The sequence below is a fragment of the Papio anubis genome, chromosome 15 (genome assembly GCF_008728515.1).
Source record: "Papio anubis isolate 15944 chromosome 15, Panubis1.0, whole genome shotgun sequence".
Taxonomy (NCBI): Eukaryota; Metazoa; Chordata; class Mammalia; order Primates; family Cercopithecidae; genus Papio; species Papio anubis.
The window spans coordinates 45,850,378-45,867,840 of NC_044990.1; the positions used below are offsets into that span (position 1 = coordinate 45,850,378).

The window sequence follows — 17,463 nt, forward strand, 5'->3', positions numbered from 1 at the left end:
TAAAATCAAAAGCAAGTGAGGTACTTCCTAGATACAATGGAGTTACAGGCAGTTGGTATGTACACCCATTCCAAATTGGAGAAATTGGCCAAAATGAAGGTGTTGCAGGCCCCATTCATGTCTGAAATCCAGTGGAACAGTCCAACCTTAAAGCTCCAAAATGATCTCTTTTGACTCTTTGTCTCACATTCAGGTCACACTGATGAAAGAGGTGGGTTCCCCTGGTCTTGGATAGCTCTGCCTCTGGACTTGTGATGGGAGGGGCTGCCATGAAGGTTTCTGACATGCTCTGGAGACATTTCCCCCCATTGTCTTGGTGATTAACCTTCGGCCCCTTACTACTTAGGCAAATTGCTATAGCAAGTTTGAATTTCTTCCCAGAAAATGGGTTTTTCTTTTCAATTGTTTCACCAAGCTGCACATTTTTCAAACTTTTATGCTCTTCTTCCCTTGTAAACATAAGTTTCAATTCCAAACCATATATTTGTGAATCCATAAAACTGAATGATTTTAACAGCACCCAAGACATGTCTTGTTAGACTTATTCATTTTCAGGAGAACATTATAGGGGAAATGGCCCCCATGATTCAACTATCTCCACCTGGCCCCACCCTTGACATGTGGGGATTATTACAATTCAAGGTGAGATTTGGGTGGGGACACAACTAAACCATAGGAAATCTTATTTTTAAAACATTTTTAGTTGGGCACAGAATTTGTCATTAGCCATTTATATCAGCATTTTCTATTGTCATTTGAGCTCCATGTCCCTAGTGAAAATTCAATCATCTTTCTTACCGTTTTTCCCATTTGTGTAGTGTTATTTTTTTTTTTTTTTTTTTTGTTCCTTTCAATATCCTCTCCTTTACATCTGTGATTATCACTAACTAGGCTATTATGCCTAGATGTGACTTTCCTTTCTTCTTTTTTTTTTTTTTTTTTCTTATTTCTGCTTGGGGTTAACTGAGCTTATTGAGTTTGTAAACTGATGTTTTTTTAACCATACCTGAAGAAATTTTCTCATTATTTTTTCAGATATATTTCTACCTCAGTTTAACTCTCTTTCTGAGAATCAAATTACATATAAGTTAGATACATTTATATTGCCTTACAGGAGATTGAATCTCTACTTAAAATTATTTTTCTCTTTGTTCTTCAGATCCAGTAATAACTATATATCTATTCAAACTCACTAAAAATGTCTTCTGTCTTCCTGTACTGTTATAGCTGTTTATTGATTTTACTTTTATTTCAGCTACTAGAATTTTTATTTATAAAATTTTATTTTTAATATGTGTGTATATATGTGTGTGTGTGTATATATATATATTTCTTTCTTTTTTTCTTTCTTTTTTTGAGACAGAGTCTTGGTCCATCACCAGGCTGGAGTGCTGTGGCACAATTGCGATTCACTGCAACCTCCACTTCCCAGGTTCAAGCAATTCTCCCACCTCAGCCTCCTGAGTAGCTGGGACTACAGACGAGTGCCACCACGCCCAACTTTTTGTATTTTTAGTAGAGATGGGGTTTCACCATGTTGGCCAGGATGGCCTCGATTTGTTGACCCCATGATCCACCCAACTCGGCCTCCCAAAGTGCTGGGATTACAGACCTTTTGAGACCTTTTCTGATAGATGTGGAGGAAGCAAAAATGCATATTGCTAAGTTTAAAGAAAAGGTCTGAAAAGGCTACATAATGTATCCTTTTATCTATATGACATTCTGGAAAAGGAAAAATCCATATGGATAAATAATAAGATTACTGGTTGCTAGGAGTTGTAGAGAGAAAAAGGAAGGAATAAATAGGTAAAATACAGGAAACTTGGGGACACTGAAACTATTCTGTATGAGACTTTAGTGGTGAATACATGAAATTATGCATTTGTCAAAACCAATAGACCTGTAGAGCAGAGCAAATCCTAATGTGAGCTACGTACTTTAGTTAATAATAGTGTATCAGTATGGGCTCATCAATGTTAACAAATGTACTACAATAACACAAGATCTTAAGAAGGAGTATATTGTGAAAGGGGTAAGGTGGTATGTGGAAAGTCTCTGTATTATATTCTCACTTTTCCTATACATGTAATGCTGCTTTAAAAGAAGAAGTCTATTAATGTGAGAGGATCATTTTCTTCTTTTTTTAGTTTGTATTTTTCTGCAGAGATTCCAAATCTATTTGTTCAAATAAACATTTTTCAAGTCCTTGAGCATATTATAATAGTTATTTTAAATTTATGCTAATCTCTATGCATTATGATATTCCATATTTTTAAACTCTTTGTCTTTGAAAAGGACACATCATAGAGACTCTGGATTTGTTCCTTCTCTGAGGAGTGCTGATTTCTGTGCTAGCGAGTAGTTTACTTGACCTAAATTCTCCACTCCAAATTGTCTTGCTTAATATGGGCAGCAGTTGAAGCTATTCAATTCTTTTAAATTCTGGCTGTAGCTATATTGCCTGGATGATTGGAGTCTCTCCAATGCTCGCATACTTCTGATGTTAAGAAAGGACTAGAGAAATGTTTGAAGGCAGAATATGGGGTTTATTCCCCTTGTTTCAATTTCTTCCTTAGTTTTCTCTCTTAATTTTTAGATTATCTGGCAATCTTAAACTTCATTCTTTGGATCTTCAAACAAGTAATAATGTTGTACTTTCTTCATCTATACATCTTGTATTGCTTGGTTTGGAGAGTGCCTTCAAGTGAAGTGTTGTATACAAATTTTACCCTCTGCAGTTTTCTTTCTGTCACGGTGGAGTCCTTTCTGGTTTCTCCTGCATTAATTTACTCTTAGTCAATTCAAATAGTTGTTTCTATCCATGTCCCGTCCTGCGGGATCGTCAATGTGGACCCTAGAAGAGGGAGTGGGAACTCGGGGGGACAAGAGACACAAGAAATGGAGACAAGACAGTATCCTGATCAAGTCTCATTTATTGGTGGCAGCGTAATGCCTTATATAGACCAGCAGGGGCAGAGGTTGGGCCAGGGCGATGACGGTGGCCCTGCAGTGGGCGTGGCCAGGTAGGTTTCCGTTTCTTCGGTCAGACGTCCTGTTGTGCCTGTGCCATTGGCTGGTAATTTTCCCGGGTGCGGGATGGCGCCTGCACTGTAAGTTGATCATCTTCCCGGGCGTGGGAAGATGGGTGGTGAAGGACCCGGAAGAGCACCATTTTGTACTGGCATATGGGACAGCAGAACAGGGAAGAAAGTAAATCTAGGGAGGAGGCATAAAGTGGAAATGTATAGAGCTCAGGCATCAGTCATCAGTTATTATCGCTATGGCCGGGCCACGCGGCTCCAGACAGGTCCCCCTTTTTTATTATTTCATGATGAGAGATAGCCCCTCGGGAACTGCGCCTGTCTTAGGTTGGGTCAACTCATCCCCACCTTTTAAGCCCATCATGGGATTAGACAGCAGCAGGGGTGGCCCTCCTGTCTTAGGCTCAATTGGGGGTGGTGTCCTCTTACCCATCATTGACTGTCCAGTTCAGCTTACAGGGGAGGTGGTCTTATAAGGGCAGATAAGACTCACCATGTTCAGACATCTCAAGGCGATGATAATGGACATGTATAGGCTTGGCCTGGAAGGCCTCGATTTGTCATCTGATGAATGCCATAAACTTATTAAAGATTATAGGCCCAAGAGTGAGGAAGAGTAGAAGGGTAAGTAAAGGACCCAAAAATGGTAGGAGATAAGGGAGAAGTCCGTGGAGTCCAGTCCAAAGCGGACTGGTCTTTTGGCAGCCAGGTCTTATCTGCATTTTTCTAGTTCTTCTTGTAAGGTCTTTATTTTATTTCTGACGATCCCGGATTTGTTAGCATAAAAACAGCATCTTTCCTGTAAAGCCAAACAGATCCCTCCCTGTTCTGCTGTAAGTCTAGACCTCTTCTATTTTGGAGAACTACTTCAGCTAATGAGTCTACCTGATATTGTAGATCTTGTATAGTACTGGATAAGGTTTGTACATCGGAAATGAATTGATTGGATAATTTAGTATATTGGGTTAGTGAGACTCCTAGGCCTGTAGCTCCTGTTGTAAATGCAGTGGTGATTCCCAGTCCGGCCAACAAGGGAATAAATTGTATGGCCTGCTTTGGTCTATATATAAAATACTCAATAGCGGGGATGGGGATAGGTTCATCTCCAGGGATGATATCAATGTCGGGGAGAAGAGTGGCTACAACACAAAGCCCTGTCCAACTTGTCGGTAGATAAGTATATGCCATGTTGTTTCCACAGAGGAAAACCGAGCCATTTATAGCACACAAGGGGCTGGTGACATTGATTATGGAGGTACAGTTGTTGAATACAACGTAGCCTAGATCGATTTCTTCAGTGCTATTGTAAGAGGGTGAAAAAAGGCAAGAGGAATTAGAAAACTTCATTGGTTGAACTAAGAGGGGAGAAATAATTGGACAGGAGTTATTGACCAAGGACTCACCCGAGTAATTGACATAGGATAATGAAAAATTAGGTATAGCGAGAGGAGTAGGGGGACCCATTTTTAAACCAAGCCAACAATCGTGGGCAAGGCTTGTATTGGACATTTGGAGTAAGTTGTAAGTGGCATTAAGGATATTAAAAGTTTGAGCATCGATCATAAGGTTATCTCTAACCTTAGGCAGGGCCAAAGGGTGATATTGAATTTCAGGATATAGGGCTTTATGAATTTCTTCTAGTTTTTTCTGAACAGTTTTAATTCTTGTGGTGTCTAAAGGACCTCCCCCATCAGAGATATGGATCGGGGCTGTAGTGCTCCAGCAAACAGGCTGTCCTTTTTGGCCGTTACAAGGAGATTGTACAAGTTTATTGGTGGATCCTAATACTTGTACATCACTGGTACTTCCAGTTTGTGTTTTTAATAATGTAGCCGTATAGTATGTTTTATTGCCTGATTTGCATTGTTGATATGAGGTGTAGCAAGAACTGTGTAGAGAGGACTGGAAAGAACTACAGGGGCATTCTTGGAGCGGCCCGCTAGGGGAGGTATCTCTTGGGGTTGACTTACATTTCCATTGTTGGTTTGGCATTAAATAAGCTGTCTTGCCTGAGCAGGTCACTTGGGAGATCCTGTCTGATGGAGGTTCAGATACTTGTCCCCCGCCGCAGTCACAAGGCTGGCCGTGTTGCTTTTGTATTAGTTCTATTGCTCTACGAGGGTCATCAAAACCTGCATAGACTGTCACTATGTTATATAAAAAGATTATTTTCCAAAGGAATCTCATGTTGGGCTTCATTTTCTGAAAAACAAAAGGGAAGAAACTTCTCAGGGAGGATTGTTTTCCCTGGATTGACAATGGTTATGGTTTATTTGTCTTACCAATCTCTCAGGCAGCCATCTGGCTGCGTCATTTTTTTGTGAGAAAATATATACTGAGCCTCTTCCCCAAACTAAAACTGACTCAGGGCCATGCCATGAATTATCCAGTGGATCTTTCCATTTAACCATTGCAAACTGTTTTTGAGATTCAGGATGCCAGAAACGGTCGGCAGCAGATTTTCCGTAACTGTCCAAATTTTAAAAATTAAGGATAAAGAGGGCATGATTAAGTATGTTTCTGGGGGTACCCTTCACGGGTACCAGCTCCCCCCTTTTATTTTTTTGATAGTAGTTTTTAATGACAGATGGGCCCTTTCTACTATACCTTGTCCTTGGGGATTGTAGGGAATGCCTGTGATATGTTTAATTTGTAGGGTGTTGCAGAATTGTAGGAAAGTTTTGGCTATGTAACCAGGGCCGTTGTCTGTCTTAATTTGTTTGGGTATACCTAAGATGGAAAAGCAATGTAATAAATGAGTTATGACATGTTTGGTGGCTTCTCCTGTCTGGAGAGTCACAATAATGAACCCACTATAGGTGTCTATGCACACATGAATATATTTTAGTTGGCCAAATTCTGAGTGATGTGTAACGTCCATTTGCCAAATTTCATTGGGGATGAGTCCTCGAGGGTTAACTCCTAGATGAGGAATGGGCAAATAAGTTATGCAGTTGGCACATTGTTTAACTATTTGTCGGGCTTGTTCTCTAGTAATTTTAAACATAAGTCTTAAGGTCTGGGCGTTTACATGATGTAGGGCATGTGCTTTTTGTGCTTGTTGTAAATTGTCTGTAGTGACTGTGGCTATGGTTTTTGTTGCCATGTCAGCTGTTGAATTACCTTGTACTAAAGGTCCCGGTAATCCTGAATGTGCTCTAATATGTCCAAGGAAAAAGGGAGTAGTCCTTTTTTGAATAAGTTATTGACATTGTAGAAATAAGTTAGCTGTGTCTGAAATATGTTTAATTTGTGGCACGGTCTCTAAGAGGGGTATTGAATGAGCCAGGTAGGCGCTGTCTGTATAAATATTAAGTGGCTGACAAGAGAAAACTGATAATACTGCAATTATAGCTTGTAATTCGACTAGCTGAGCTGATGTGTAAGTTGTTTGGAATTTGACAATTGTATCATTGTAGGTGTAAGCAGCGAGTTCTGTGGAAGATCCATCAGTGAAAATTAGTAATGCGTCATTGAGAGGTTCCTTACTGGTAATATGAGGAAATACAAACGCATGAAGTTTGCAAAATTGAATTAGTTTCTTAGGTGGGTAATGGTTGTCAATTGTGCCAGTGTAAGAAGCGCAAGCAATTGGCCAGGCTTCTGTATTTTGTAACAGCCAATGGATGTGTGATTGAGTGTAGGGCTGTACGATGGTAGAGGGTTCTATTCCAAATTATTTTCTACTGTTTTCTCTTCCCAAGATAATTAGATCAGCTATGGCATCATAATAAGGCAACAAAACCTTTTTGGGGGAGGAGGGCAGGTGTACCCACATAATGGGATTGTTTTGCCAGAATAAACCAGTAGGGGTTATTGCTGTGTTAAAAATAATGAATATTAATGGCTGAGAATAATCAATACTGGTAACAAATTGTGTTGTAATGGCATCTTCTACCCGTTGGAGTGCTGTTAATGCTTCTTTGGAAATGGACCTGGGGGATTTTGGATTAGAGTCTCCTTTCAATATATCGAAAAGAGGTTTTAACTCTCCTGTGGTAAGTTTTAGGTATGGTCGAAGCCAATTTATGTCTCCCAGTAATTTTTGGAAATCATTTAAAGTTTTTAGATGGTCACGGCATATAACGGCCTTTTGATTAATGATTTCGGGTCCATTAATTTGAAAACCAAGATAGGTATATGGATTTTGTAATTTTTTTTTTTTCCGGGGCTATTTGCAGTCCGGCTGTTGTCAACTCTTGTTTGAGTTGGGCAAAGCACTGTAAGACTTGTTTACCAATCTGTCCTGCTATTAAAGTATCATCCATATAGTGTATAATATACATTTGTGTCCATATTTTTCTGACTGGTTCTATAGCAGCAGCTACATATTTTTGACATAAGGTAGGACTATTGGCCATATCCTGAGGTAAGACTTTCCACTGGTAACGTTTCATTGGTTGTTTAAAATTTATAGATGGAAGACTAAAGGCAAACCTTTTCTGATCAGCAGGATGAAGGGGCATTGTAAAGAAGCAATCTTTAAGGTCAATAATGATTTTAAAATATTTTTGAGGAATCGCAACTGGTGAGGGCAGTCCTGGTTGTAAGGCACCCATAAGGACCATAGTGATATTTACGGCTCTTAAATCTTGTAAGAGTCTCCATTTGCCAGACTTTTTCTTAATAACAAAGATAGGTGTATTCCAAGGGGAATTACTTTCTGTAATATGTCCTGCTAGCAGTTGTTCCTGCACTAACTGTTGGGCAGCACTTAGCTTATCATTAAGTAAAGGCCACTGATCAACCCAAATGGGCTCATCTGACTTCCAAGTAATAGGGTCAGTGCACTTTTGGGGTGCAGGTATGTCAGTGGCCTGAGCTAAAAATTTCCAAACCCCTTTTTATTAAGTTGTCCTGAGACTGGTATAGGCTGTCGAATACCATCTTCTTTTTTCCCAAGACCTTTACCAGGGGTGTATCCCTGAGTTATCATTTGTGCAGTAACTATATCATTTGGGCTGCACATTATAATTTTCATTTGGGAGAGCAGATCTCGTCCCCAAAGATTAACAGGTAAGTGAGGGATGATAAATGGCTTAATGAGGCCTGAATTGTTTTCTTTATCTGTCTATGTTAGGTATTTAGAGCTTTGTTTAGGATTACTGCTTTGTCCAATTCCTCTCAGGTGAGTTAAAGTCTCTGTGGTAGGCCAATGAGAGGGCCAATCTTCTTGTTTAATGATGGTTACATCAGCCCCTGTGTCTATTAGTCCTGTAAATGCTTTTCCATCTAACCACAAGGTTAGAGAGGGTTTTTGGTTAGTAATTGGTTGTACCCAATATATATCTGAGGAACCAAAACCTTTTGTATTTCTATTAGAGTGTTGGATATAGTTAGCTGTTTTAACTAATGGCAACAAAATTAACTGTGCTATTCTAACCCCTTGAGGGACAGTAATAATGTTGTTAATAGCTCTGGCCATAATTTTAATTTCTCCTTTATAATCATTATCGATAACTCCAGGGAGGACTTGTAAACCTTTCATGGTGACACTACTTCTTCCCAAGAGTAGCCCAAAAGTGTCAGGAGGTAAAGGCCCATATATTCCTGTATTTAAGGTTTGTGGTCCCATCTCAGGTGTTAATACTGTGTGGGAGGTGGAACTGAGGTCCAGTCCTGCACTTTCTGGGGTTTGCTTTACTAAGTTTTGAAATGGATTGTTGCTGCTGGCTGGAACAAGGCTGACCGCCCCATATGCTTGTTTTGGGGCCTGGGGCTGGCCCCTCACCCCGTTTCCCTGCTGAGACGATAAAGGATTTCCTTGACTATCAGTTTTAGATTTACATTCGTTGGCCCAGTGCCTTCCTCTTTTACACCTTGGGCAAAGGCCTGGAATTTTTGTTTCTGGATTTTTATTTTGATTTTCGTGGCAATCTTTCTCAAAGTGTCCTTTTTTACTGCATTTAAAGCACCCCCCTTTATCTTTGCCTTTGTTATTGAGGAAGTCTCTTACTGTTTGACCGCTAAAGGTGGCGGCCATTGCTAGATCCTGTTGATATGAGGGCCCAATATCTGAACAAAGGCAAATATATCCTGTTAAATCTGTTTTCTTTCGATAAGGTCTGATTGCCGCTTGGCAGGCAGGGTTGGCGTTTTCATATGCCAACTGTTTAACATAATCTACACCCGTTTCTGCATTTCCAAAAATTCTACCTGCCGTAGTCATGAGTCTGTGTACAAAATCTGAGAACGGCTCATCTGGTCCTTGTTTGACTGCCGTGAGTGAGGCCCCTGGGTCTCCTTTAACAGGGAGTTTCCTCCAGGCTTTTGTAGCAGCTGCCTGGATTTGTGAAAACAAGCCAGGATCATATTGCATTTGGGCCTCAGTGTCTGCATAGTTACCTGAACCAGTTAACATATCAAAATCCCAGCCGTTTCCTGCTTGTTGGTTTCTTTTAGCTGTGTCCCTACAATTTTCAAAAAACTCTGACTTCCAAATTAAATGATCTCCCCTGGAGAGAACTGCCCTAACTAAGGTATTCCAATCTGTAGGGGTGAGCCAGTTATCGGCTACTGATTCCACTATTGCGAGAGTATATGGAGCAGTAGCCCCATATTGAGAAGCAGCAGTTTTTAACTCTTTTATGATAGTGAAATCAAACCCAGTATGATGTCTCCAAGCTTGTCCTTGCCATCTGTGGTTTCAGTAACTGGGAAGATGTCTTTGGGGGAGGAGTCTTCTCTATGTTGGCTAGCAACTAACCCCCCTCTTGGGACATGCTGTCTGGGCCGCTGAGGTGGGCGCAGGGAACCCCCCATAACATCCGGGTTAGGTACCTTTTCATTTCCTGTTTTTAATTTTTGGAGCCTAATTATCAATGATTGATGCAACTCCTCAAGTTTAATTTGTTCTTCTAGTTGAGCAATTTTTTGTTTTAATTCTTCTTTGGGATCTACTACTGTCATAACAGTGGGCGCAGAAGCCCCATTACATGTCCCATTATATGGGGGCGGGCGTGAAGTAAAGGGAGGCCAGTCGGGGTTATGATATTTAGCCGCCTCTTCCTCTAAATCATCCCAATTTATGTTTAATTGATCAGGCTTATTAGTTTCTTCCTCTTTTTGAGGTGTTTGTAAAACCGGATATTTTTTGTTTGTTTTTGTGTAATATTTCTTTATCTGTTACAGAAGGAGACTTGACTCCCTCATCATCCCTCTCAAGGGAAATGAGATCCTCCTCCGTATCTTGTGGAGGCTTTGTGAGGTCAGAGCAGGAACTAACCTTTAGAATGTGTTCCGTTTGAGCGACGGCGGCCATGACTTGTGGATCAGCCTCCTTTTTATCTATCAAATCTTTAATGAGATTCCAATAAGAGAAGGCGGTCACAGGAATTTTTTCTGGCCCAAAAGTATTATAATAATCTTGAAAACAATCTCCTACTCTACGCCCATCTTTTAATATCAATAGTTCCCTCCTGTGGGAACCAAGGGCAGGTGTCTTTTACAAAGTCAAAAAATTTAAACAAATCATTACCTTTAACCTTTACTCCTCATGTCTTTAAAGCCTCTTTTAATTGTCCTACATAGATTTGATGTTGGCTTAATTCTTGTCCCATTTCGGGCGCGTCACTTACCTTCGATTCTGACGCAGCAGGTTCCCCCGGTGATCGGAGGAGTTTAGTTTCAGCTTGACGGTCCACCGTTCTTTCGCCTCCTCTTCCTCACAGAATCCCTCGTTTCCAGGCCCCACGTTGAGGTGCCACGTGTCCTGTCCCGCTGGATCATCAATGTGGACCTTAGAAGAGGGAGTGGGAACTCGGGGGGACAAGAGACACAAGAAATGGAGACAAGACAGTATCCTGATCAAGTCTCGTTTATTGGTGGCAGCGTAATGCCTTATATAGACCAGCAGGGGCGGAGGTTGGGCCAGGGCGATGACGGTGGCCCTGCAGTGGGCATGGCCAGGTAGGTTTCCCTTTCTTCCGACGGATGTCATGTTGCACCTGCGCCGTGGGCTGGTAATTTTCCTGGGCGGGATGGCGCCTGCGCTGTAAGTTGATCATCTTCCCGGGCGCGGGAAGATGGGTGGTGAAGAACCCAGAAGAGTGCCATTTTGTACTGGCGTATGGGACAGCAGAACAGGGAAGAAAGTAAATCTAGGGAGGAGGCATAAAGTGGAAATGAATAGAGCTCAGGCATCAGTCGTCAGTTATTATCGCTATGGCCGGGCCACGTGACTCCGGACATATCCAGAATTTGCAATTGTGTTTGGCAAAACACAACTGGTCTCATACAAAATGTACCCTCATTATTGGGAGTAGAAATTTATCACTGGATTTATTAGAGGAGTTTATTATTTGATGACTTTTATTATTAGAATGTTATTATTTTATTATAACTAGTATTAATACAACTTTATTGGCAATCCTTAAAATTTGGCACTCTGAGACCAGACAAGAAATATCAATCTACAAATAATTTTGGGATTAGAAATCCCAAGCAAGATTTTAAAAATGTGGTATATCAAATCTGCCTCACAATTATACATTTTGACCTTGATGTAATTAGGTCAGAGTAACTTCCCTATACCAATAGTATTTTTTAGTGAACTCCCAATTTCAACCCACAAGGTCATATCTGTACACAGGTTAAAACATGAGAAATGGTGTTGATTGAGCCATTAAGAGAGACAGAAAGTATCAGCATATAATTGCTGCCACTAACTTTTGCTCTGAGGGTTTCCTTCCTGCTTTAAAAGTAAGCTCCTGGCATTTGGTCCTTGTAACTCCACAATGAAAAATTTGAACAAGCCATTCTGCACCTGTTCTTTGACAAATATTTTAGGACACTTTCAGGGTCTCTGTAGCTAGTTTTTGAAGTATATTATAGGGTGCAATATGGCAAGGTAGGTAAGGAAAACCAAGAAGATATGTGTTAGTCCTTATGTATTTACAATCTATATGGTAAACTTTGACTACAAACTTAGCCCTAGTTTGACATCATCACATGTTGTCATAAAAATTCCTGTCTCACAGGATACATAAAGAATAATTATAAGCCAGTAAAATTATTAGATTCTTCTGCTCTAGATACAACAAATCATCAAGTATTTTGAGAAAATACCTGTTTCACTATTACTTTTCTACTTGTAACCTTTTCATTGGTATCAAAATTAATAATAAATTTTGTATTAAAAACATAAAATGCTACAACTTTAACACAATTCTTCATTTTGAGGTTGAGTTTAGTTGAATATTATGTTTTCATTTTTATTGTATGTTTTAAATTTTATTTTTTATTGATTCACAGTAATTTTACATATTTGTGGGGTACCCATGCTATTTTGATACATGCATACAATGTGTAATCATCAAATAACCTCAAATATTCATTTTACCTTTGTGTTGGGAACATTTCAAATCTTCTGTTTTAGCTATTTTGAAAATAAATGATTGTTAACTATAGTCACCCTACAGTGCTGTCAAACACTAGAACATATGTGCCAAGAGAAAAGCAGCATCATATAATTGGAGTTTGGAATTTTTTTATTTGCATTTTGGAGAGCTTTTGCCAAATAAGTTAATCAGATATTATATCTGGCAGGAAGCAAATATGGAAGAAAGAAAAATATTTTTAAAGCAATTTTTAAAATAAAAAAGATCAATATATTGTTATAAAATTAAAAAATATAAAAACTACTTTTATTCCATACGAACTAAATAAATTATATAAATACAAAAATGACTAAATAATATTATAATCCACCAAACTTCTTTCCCTTCTTTATTGTAATTGCCACAATAGTGTCAGCTACATATCTCCTTAAAAACACTCACATCAAATATGGGGGTTTCAACTTGGTTAAACCCAATAATTTCCAAAGAAAAATATTACATTCAATTTATTTTATAGTAATGTACTTTGAGTTCCCTGTGATGTTATGACCTTCAACTATAGTCTTATTGCTGTTCCCTATTATCAGTTTGAGGCACTAGATTAAAATATGACCTTTTATAATTACCAAAAGGGATCATCTGTGTTTTCTCAATTTGAGAAGTTATGGGTTCTTTTAACCTTTTGAAGAAAACTTTTATTCATCTAGTGTTATTTAAAAACCCAAATGACTTTTTGAGACCCTTTCAATTCTGAAGAAAGGAGACATTTAAAGAAGAACAAGATAAGTATTAAAATTAAGCATTTAGTAATCAGGGTATGGACTGTTTCCTGTGATGTATTCAAAAGCATGTGAACATTCAGTATTATTGCAAGTTGATGTCAACGCTATTAAGAGAACCAAAAACCCTGAAAATATTTTGAGCTTCTGAATATGACTGAAGAAACCTCTGGAGATATTGCAGTTTGTCCGACAGTGTATAATTTCAAAAATTTTGAAGTTTTACTTTCCACATAAGTTGTCAGAGACTTTGATTTAACATTTATTTATTTAACATTTTCCACAGATTAAGAGCATTAATTAGCAATTAATTAATAAAATGTGAAAAATATTGTCATAGGGAATGCTTGGATTCTGTCTCAAATTAACTGGTGAGTTGAAAGAACTGTGTCCCTACAATAAGGATCATGTATTTGGGTATATTTTATGTTGACTGCAATTTTAAGGCAGAGGACAATTTAAATTTGACAGAAGGGGGCAAATTCCTAAAAATAAGAGAAGGCATATAAGCATATCTTGTAGCTCTGGAAGACAAAATTATATAAGAAATTGCCCGCTACTTTTGCCGATGTATAACAGATGGAAATACACTGTTAGCTATCCTAAATAGTATAGCAAAATAAGATAGTTAAGTGCTACATCAAACATAATTGACAATGCTTTAAAATACATAAATAAAGAAATTAAAAGATTTTGTGAATATTAAAAATAATGGTGAAATAAATATCAGAGTGAAATTAAAGTTAAAAATACCAAATAGTATAAATAATAATATTATGTTGTGATAAGAGATGTAGATTTTGAGGATATTAGAACACACATAATATAATATATATGGAACAATACAGATGATAAATATCTAAAATAAAAATTTTAGAAATGTAAGATTTTGATACATTTGTCTAAGAATTTAAGAAATACGGTATGCAAAAAGAAAATAAATGGAAGGATTTGACAGTATAGCTAACTGATTATTTCCTCTGGTTACTTTCTTAAAGTAACAGAATAATCAACATCATCAAAAACCCATGAGAGATTTATGATAATTCATTTAGATAGTTATAAAACATGCAACAGAATAAAGAGAGAGAAATAGTGAAAGAGTCATCTAGTATTCTAAGGTGTTTCTTTTTGACTATAATCCAACATAATTAACAATAAATCAAAACATAATAGACGTATGTAAAAGATGACAATAGAATTCAATGAAGATAGAAAAACATTATAAAAACCTTTAAGTGAAACAACTGGATCATATGGTAAAGAAAATGTACCTCAACCCTACTTCAGGAAAAATGCTAAAGTTTCTAGAAGAAAATCGAGGAAGAAATCCTCATCACATATGGCAAAGATTATTTAGACAGAATACAACATTAACATTTTAAAATGATAAACTGAACTAACATAAACAGTCAAACCACCTGCTTTTCAAAAGATACAATTTTAAAATAAATGAAAAGACAAGTCACAGCCAGTGATAGACCTTCTCAATACATATATCTGTTAAAAGACTTGTGTTCAGAGTACATGAAGGATTTTTATGACTAAATATCAGTAAGTTAAAAAAACCACGAAAGAATGAAAGACTTGAACCGATACTACAAAAAAATACATTACGAATAAATGTCCAGTGACCAAATGAATGAATGTGTAATATAAATTATATAAGGGAAATGCAATTTAAAAAACAATAAAATATCATCTATCATTCATTAGATGTCAAAAACTAAAAATTCTGATGATAACTGCCTGCACGTGGAGCAACCAGATTTCTCACCAATGTAAAAGTAAGTAGACAATGACAAGACTACTTTGGAAAACAGTTTGGCAGATATGACCCACCAATTGCACTTCTAGGATTAATTTTTAAAATGAAAACATTTGGCCAAACTATACTTATGCATAATTATTTATAAGTTTTATATTTAACAGTTGAAACTGGAAACAACCTAAACAACAAAAATAGCAAAGGAATACATAAGCCATGGTATATTAATATTGTGGGATGCTAATAAGCCATAAATAAAAAAAATATGAACTACTGATACACAAAACTAAGTGTCTGAATTCCAAAAGGAATATGCTGTGTAAAATCTACCAAGATTTTTACTGTAGGATTCTCTTTTTTGAATTTCTGTAAGTAGATTTACTTAACTATGGTAGAAATCTAATCGGTGTTGTTTGAAGTAGAGATTGGGGATGAAGATTTACTACCAAAAGGTAAATGAAAACGTAATGGGTTGATGGAAAAGTATTATAACTTGATATAATATAACCCTGGTAAATAAATTTTTTCAAGCACACTGAGCTGTTACACGTATGTGTGAATTTTATTTTAGGTAAATTGTGCCTCAATAAAGTCAATAAAAATGAACCAAAATGAGTACAACTTCCTGATTGTTAAGAAACCTGTACAGGTAACACAAGACAGCATGTAATATACTAGTATCAAGCAGAATTTATTACCTGAGTATAATTGGGTTACCTATCAGAAATCCATCTATTTATCTATTTCTCTCTCTCCAACAATTAAAAATGAAAATTCATATAATAAACTCTAATGCTATTTGACAAAGATAAGCTTTCTCAATGACTGAGCTATGAAAAATAGGAATAGAAAATTATCTTCCATAAGAGTAAAAAATATTTATTGTAAAAAGCAAAACAATAAAATGATCTGTTACAACCAGAAACGTTTGAAGGTTGCCTCTAGTCACAATAACAGTAAACAGGTCCATCAGTATTATAACAACTTCAGAAAGGCTAAAAACAAACTATCTCATGCTTACATTAACAAAATAATAATTTATGCTAATATTAGAATCATATAACTACAAAATTCAGCAGTCAAAAGTTTTTTAAAAATTAAAGCAATAAATATTTCATAATGTGGTTAGATAATGATGAAATATATATTAAAAACATGTAATGCACTTCTATTACAGGAATAATTATCTTAAAGATAAGGAGGTAACATTGATACCAGTATACTATCAATGGCAAAGCGAAATAATTTCAAGTAATAAACACAAAGTCAAAGGAAAAATAGTTTATAAGATTATATTTAGGTATATAAATGGCACTCAAAATTCTGTAATGTTTCTCCAAGGAGTGTGTGTGAAAGAGGAGAAAAAGACCACAAACACAGTCTCACACACACACACACACACACACTCTCACACACACACAATGGGGTGCTGTTTGGAGGAACATAACAGAATCTTATGACTCTCTAAAATATTATAAACAAAATCCAGATACAATTGACAGAATTCAAATTGCAAACTCTTGACCCTTGTAAAGTGAGTGGCAGCGAAAATCTGTGCTGTTAATTAGCCTTAGGTTTATCTGGGTTGCTTGAAACTGCCATAACCATGTGTGACTGATTCATAATCTCAGGGATCGACTGAATTTATGCTCAGAATTTGGAGTGCCCCTCTCTGTTTAACTTCTACCTGGCATTTTTCCCTTACGTTCCAGCGTCTATAGTTGCCTCAATTTTGTTCTCTAGTACTCCAAAAGTAAGACCGCTGACTTTAAATCCAACTTTTAGCCACCCACATGACATATTCTGGGTTGTAATTTAAGACTAAAAGCCATTTTAAAAAGAAGAAAACACACAAAAATATATCCAGTGACGTTTTCCTTCTTACAGGTTTCAACTTCCTTCCAGTGTCTGCCTCCACTTGATTTCTGTCCAGTGCCCTTAGATAGCTGTTTGTTTGTCTGGAGTTTAGATGTTATCCACAGGATGATTGGTTTGAAAGAAGATTCTTGTTTAATACTAGGGGCAGAAACTTCTTTTTTTAACGTTTCCAGAAAAAAATATTATTTGAGCAAAAGAAAAAAAAGTCTCAGAGTTGCTCTTCTCAAGGAGTATCTTTGTGGCATTCTCTGTATTTCCTGAATTTGAATGTTGGCCTACCTTGCTAGATTGGGGAAGTTCTCTTGGATAATATCCCGCAGAGTGTTTTCCAACTTGGTTCCATTTTCCCCGTCACTTTCAGGTACACCAATCAGGCATAGATTTGGTCTTTTAACATAGTCCCATATTTCTTGGAGGCTTTGTTCATTTCTTTTTACTCTTTTTTTTTTCTCTAAACTTCTCTTCTTGCTTCATTTCATTCATTTGATATTCAATCAATGATACCCTTTCTTCCAGTTAATCGAATCAGCTACTGAAGCTTGTGCATTTGTCACATAGTTCTCGTGCCATGGTTTTCAGCTACATCAGGTCATCTAAGGACTTCTCTACACTGGTTATTCTAGTTAGCCATTCGTTTAATCTTTTTTCAAGGTTTTTAA

At 37.2% G+C, this 17,463-nt stretch overlaps 1 protein-coding gene and 1 long non-coding RNA gene across 3 annotated transcripts in view; one reads left to right on the forward strand and one right to left on the reverse strand.

Moving 5' to 3' along the window:
• Nucleotides 1–1,525: 1,525 nt before the first annotated feature.
• On the reverse strand, nucleotides 1,526–10,600 carry LOC116270592 (syncytin-1-like). 2 transcript variants are annotated; one of them, XR_004178735.1, is made up of 3 exons: nucleotides 10,519–10,600; nucleotides 5,012–5,243; nucleotides 1,526–3,216 (listed from the first exon to the last, which is right to left on the reverse strand). XR_004178735.1 is itself a non-coding variant. In XM_031655880.1 (2 exons), the coding sequence occupies exon 2, from the start codon at nucleotides 5,238–5,240 to the stop codon at nucleotides 3,789–3,791; it is 1,452 nt and encodes a 483-aa protein (XP_031511740.1). In that variant the 5' UTR covers nucleotides 5,241–5,243; nucleotides 10,519–10,600; the 3' UTR covers nucleotides 1,526–3,788. The 2 variants fall into 2 exon arrangements, 1 of the variants encoding a protein (XP_031511740.1); XM_031655880.1 differs by having other exon boundaries at nucleotides 1,526–5,243.
• A 269-nt stretch (nucleotides 10,601–10,869) lies between these two features.
• The window catches only part of LOC110741704, a 65,470-nt gene continuing 58,876 nt past the window's right edge, over nucleotides 10,870–17,463 (forward strand). The window contains exon 1 of the long non-coding RNA XR_002518410.2: nucleotides 10,870–10,949. This is a non-coding gene — a long non-coding RNA (uncharacterized LOC110741704). The remainder of the gene's footprint in view (nucleotides 10,950–17,463) is intronic.

Coding starts and splice junctions, on each gene's coding strand:
- LOC116270592 (XM_031655880.1), bottom strand. CDS start 5,240: ATGAAGCCCAACATGAGATTCCTTTGGAAAATAATCTTTTTATATAAC.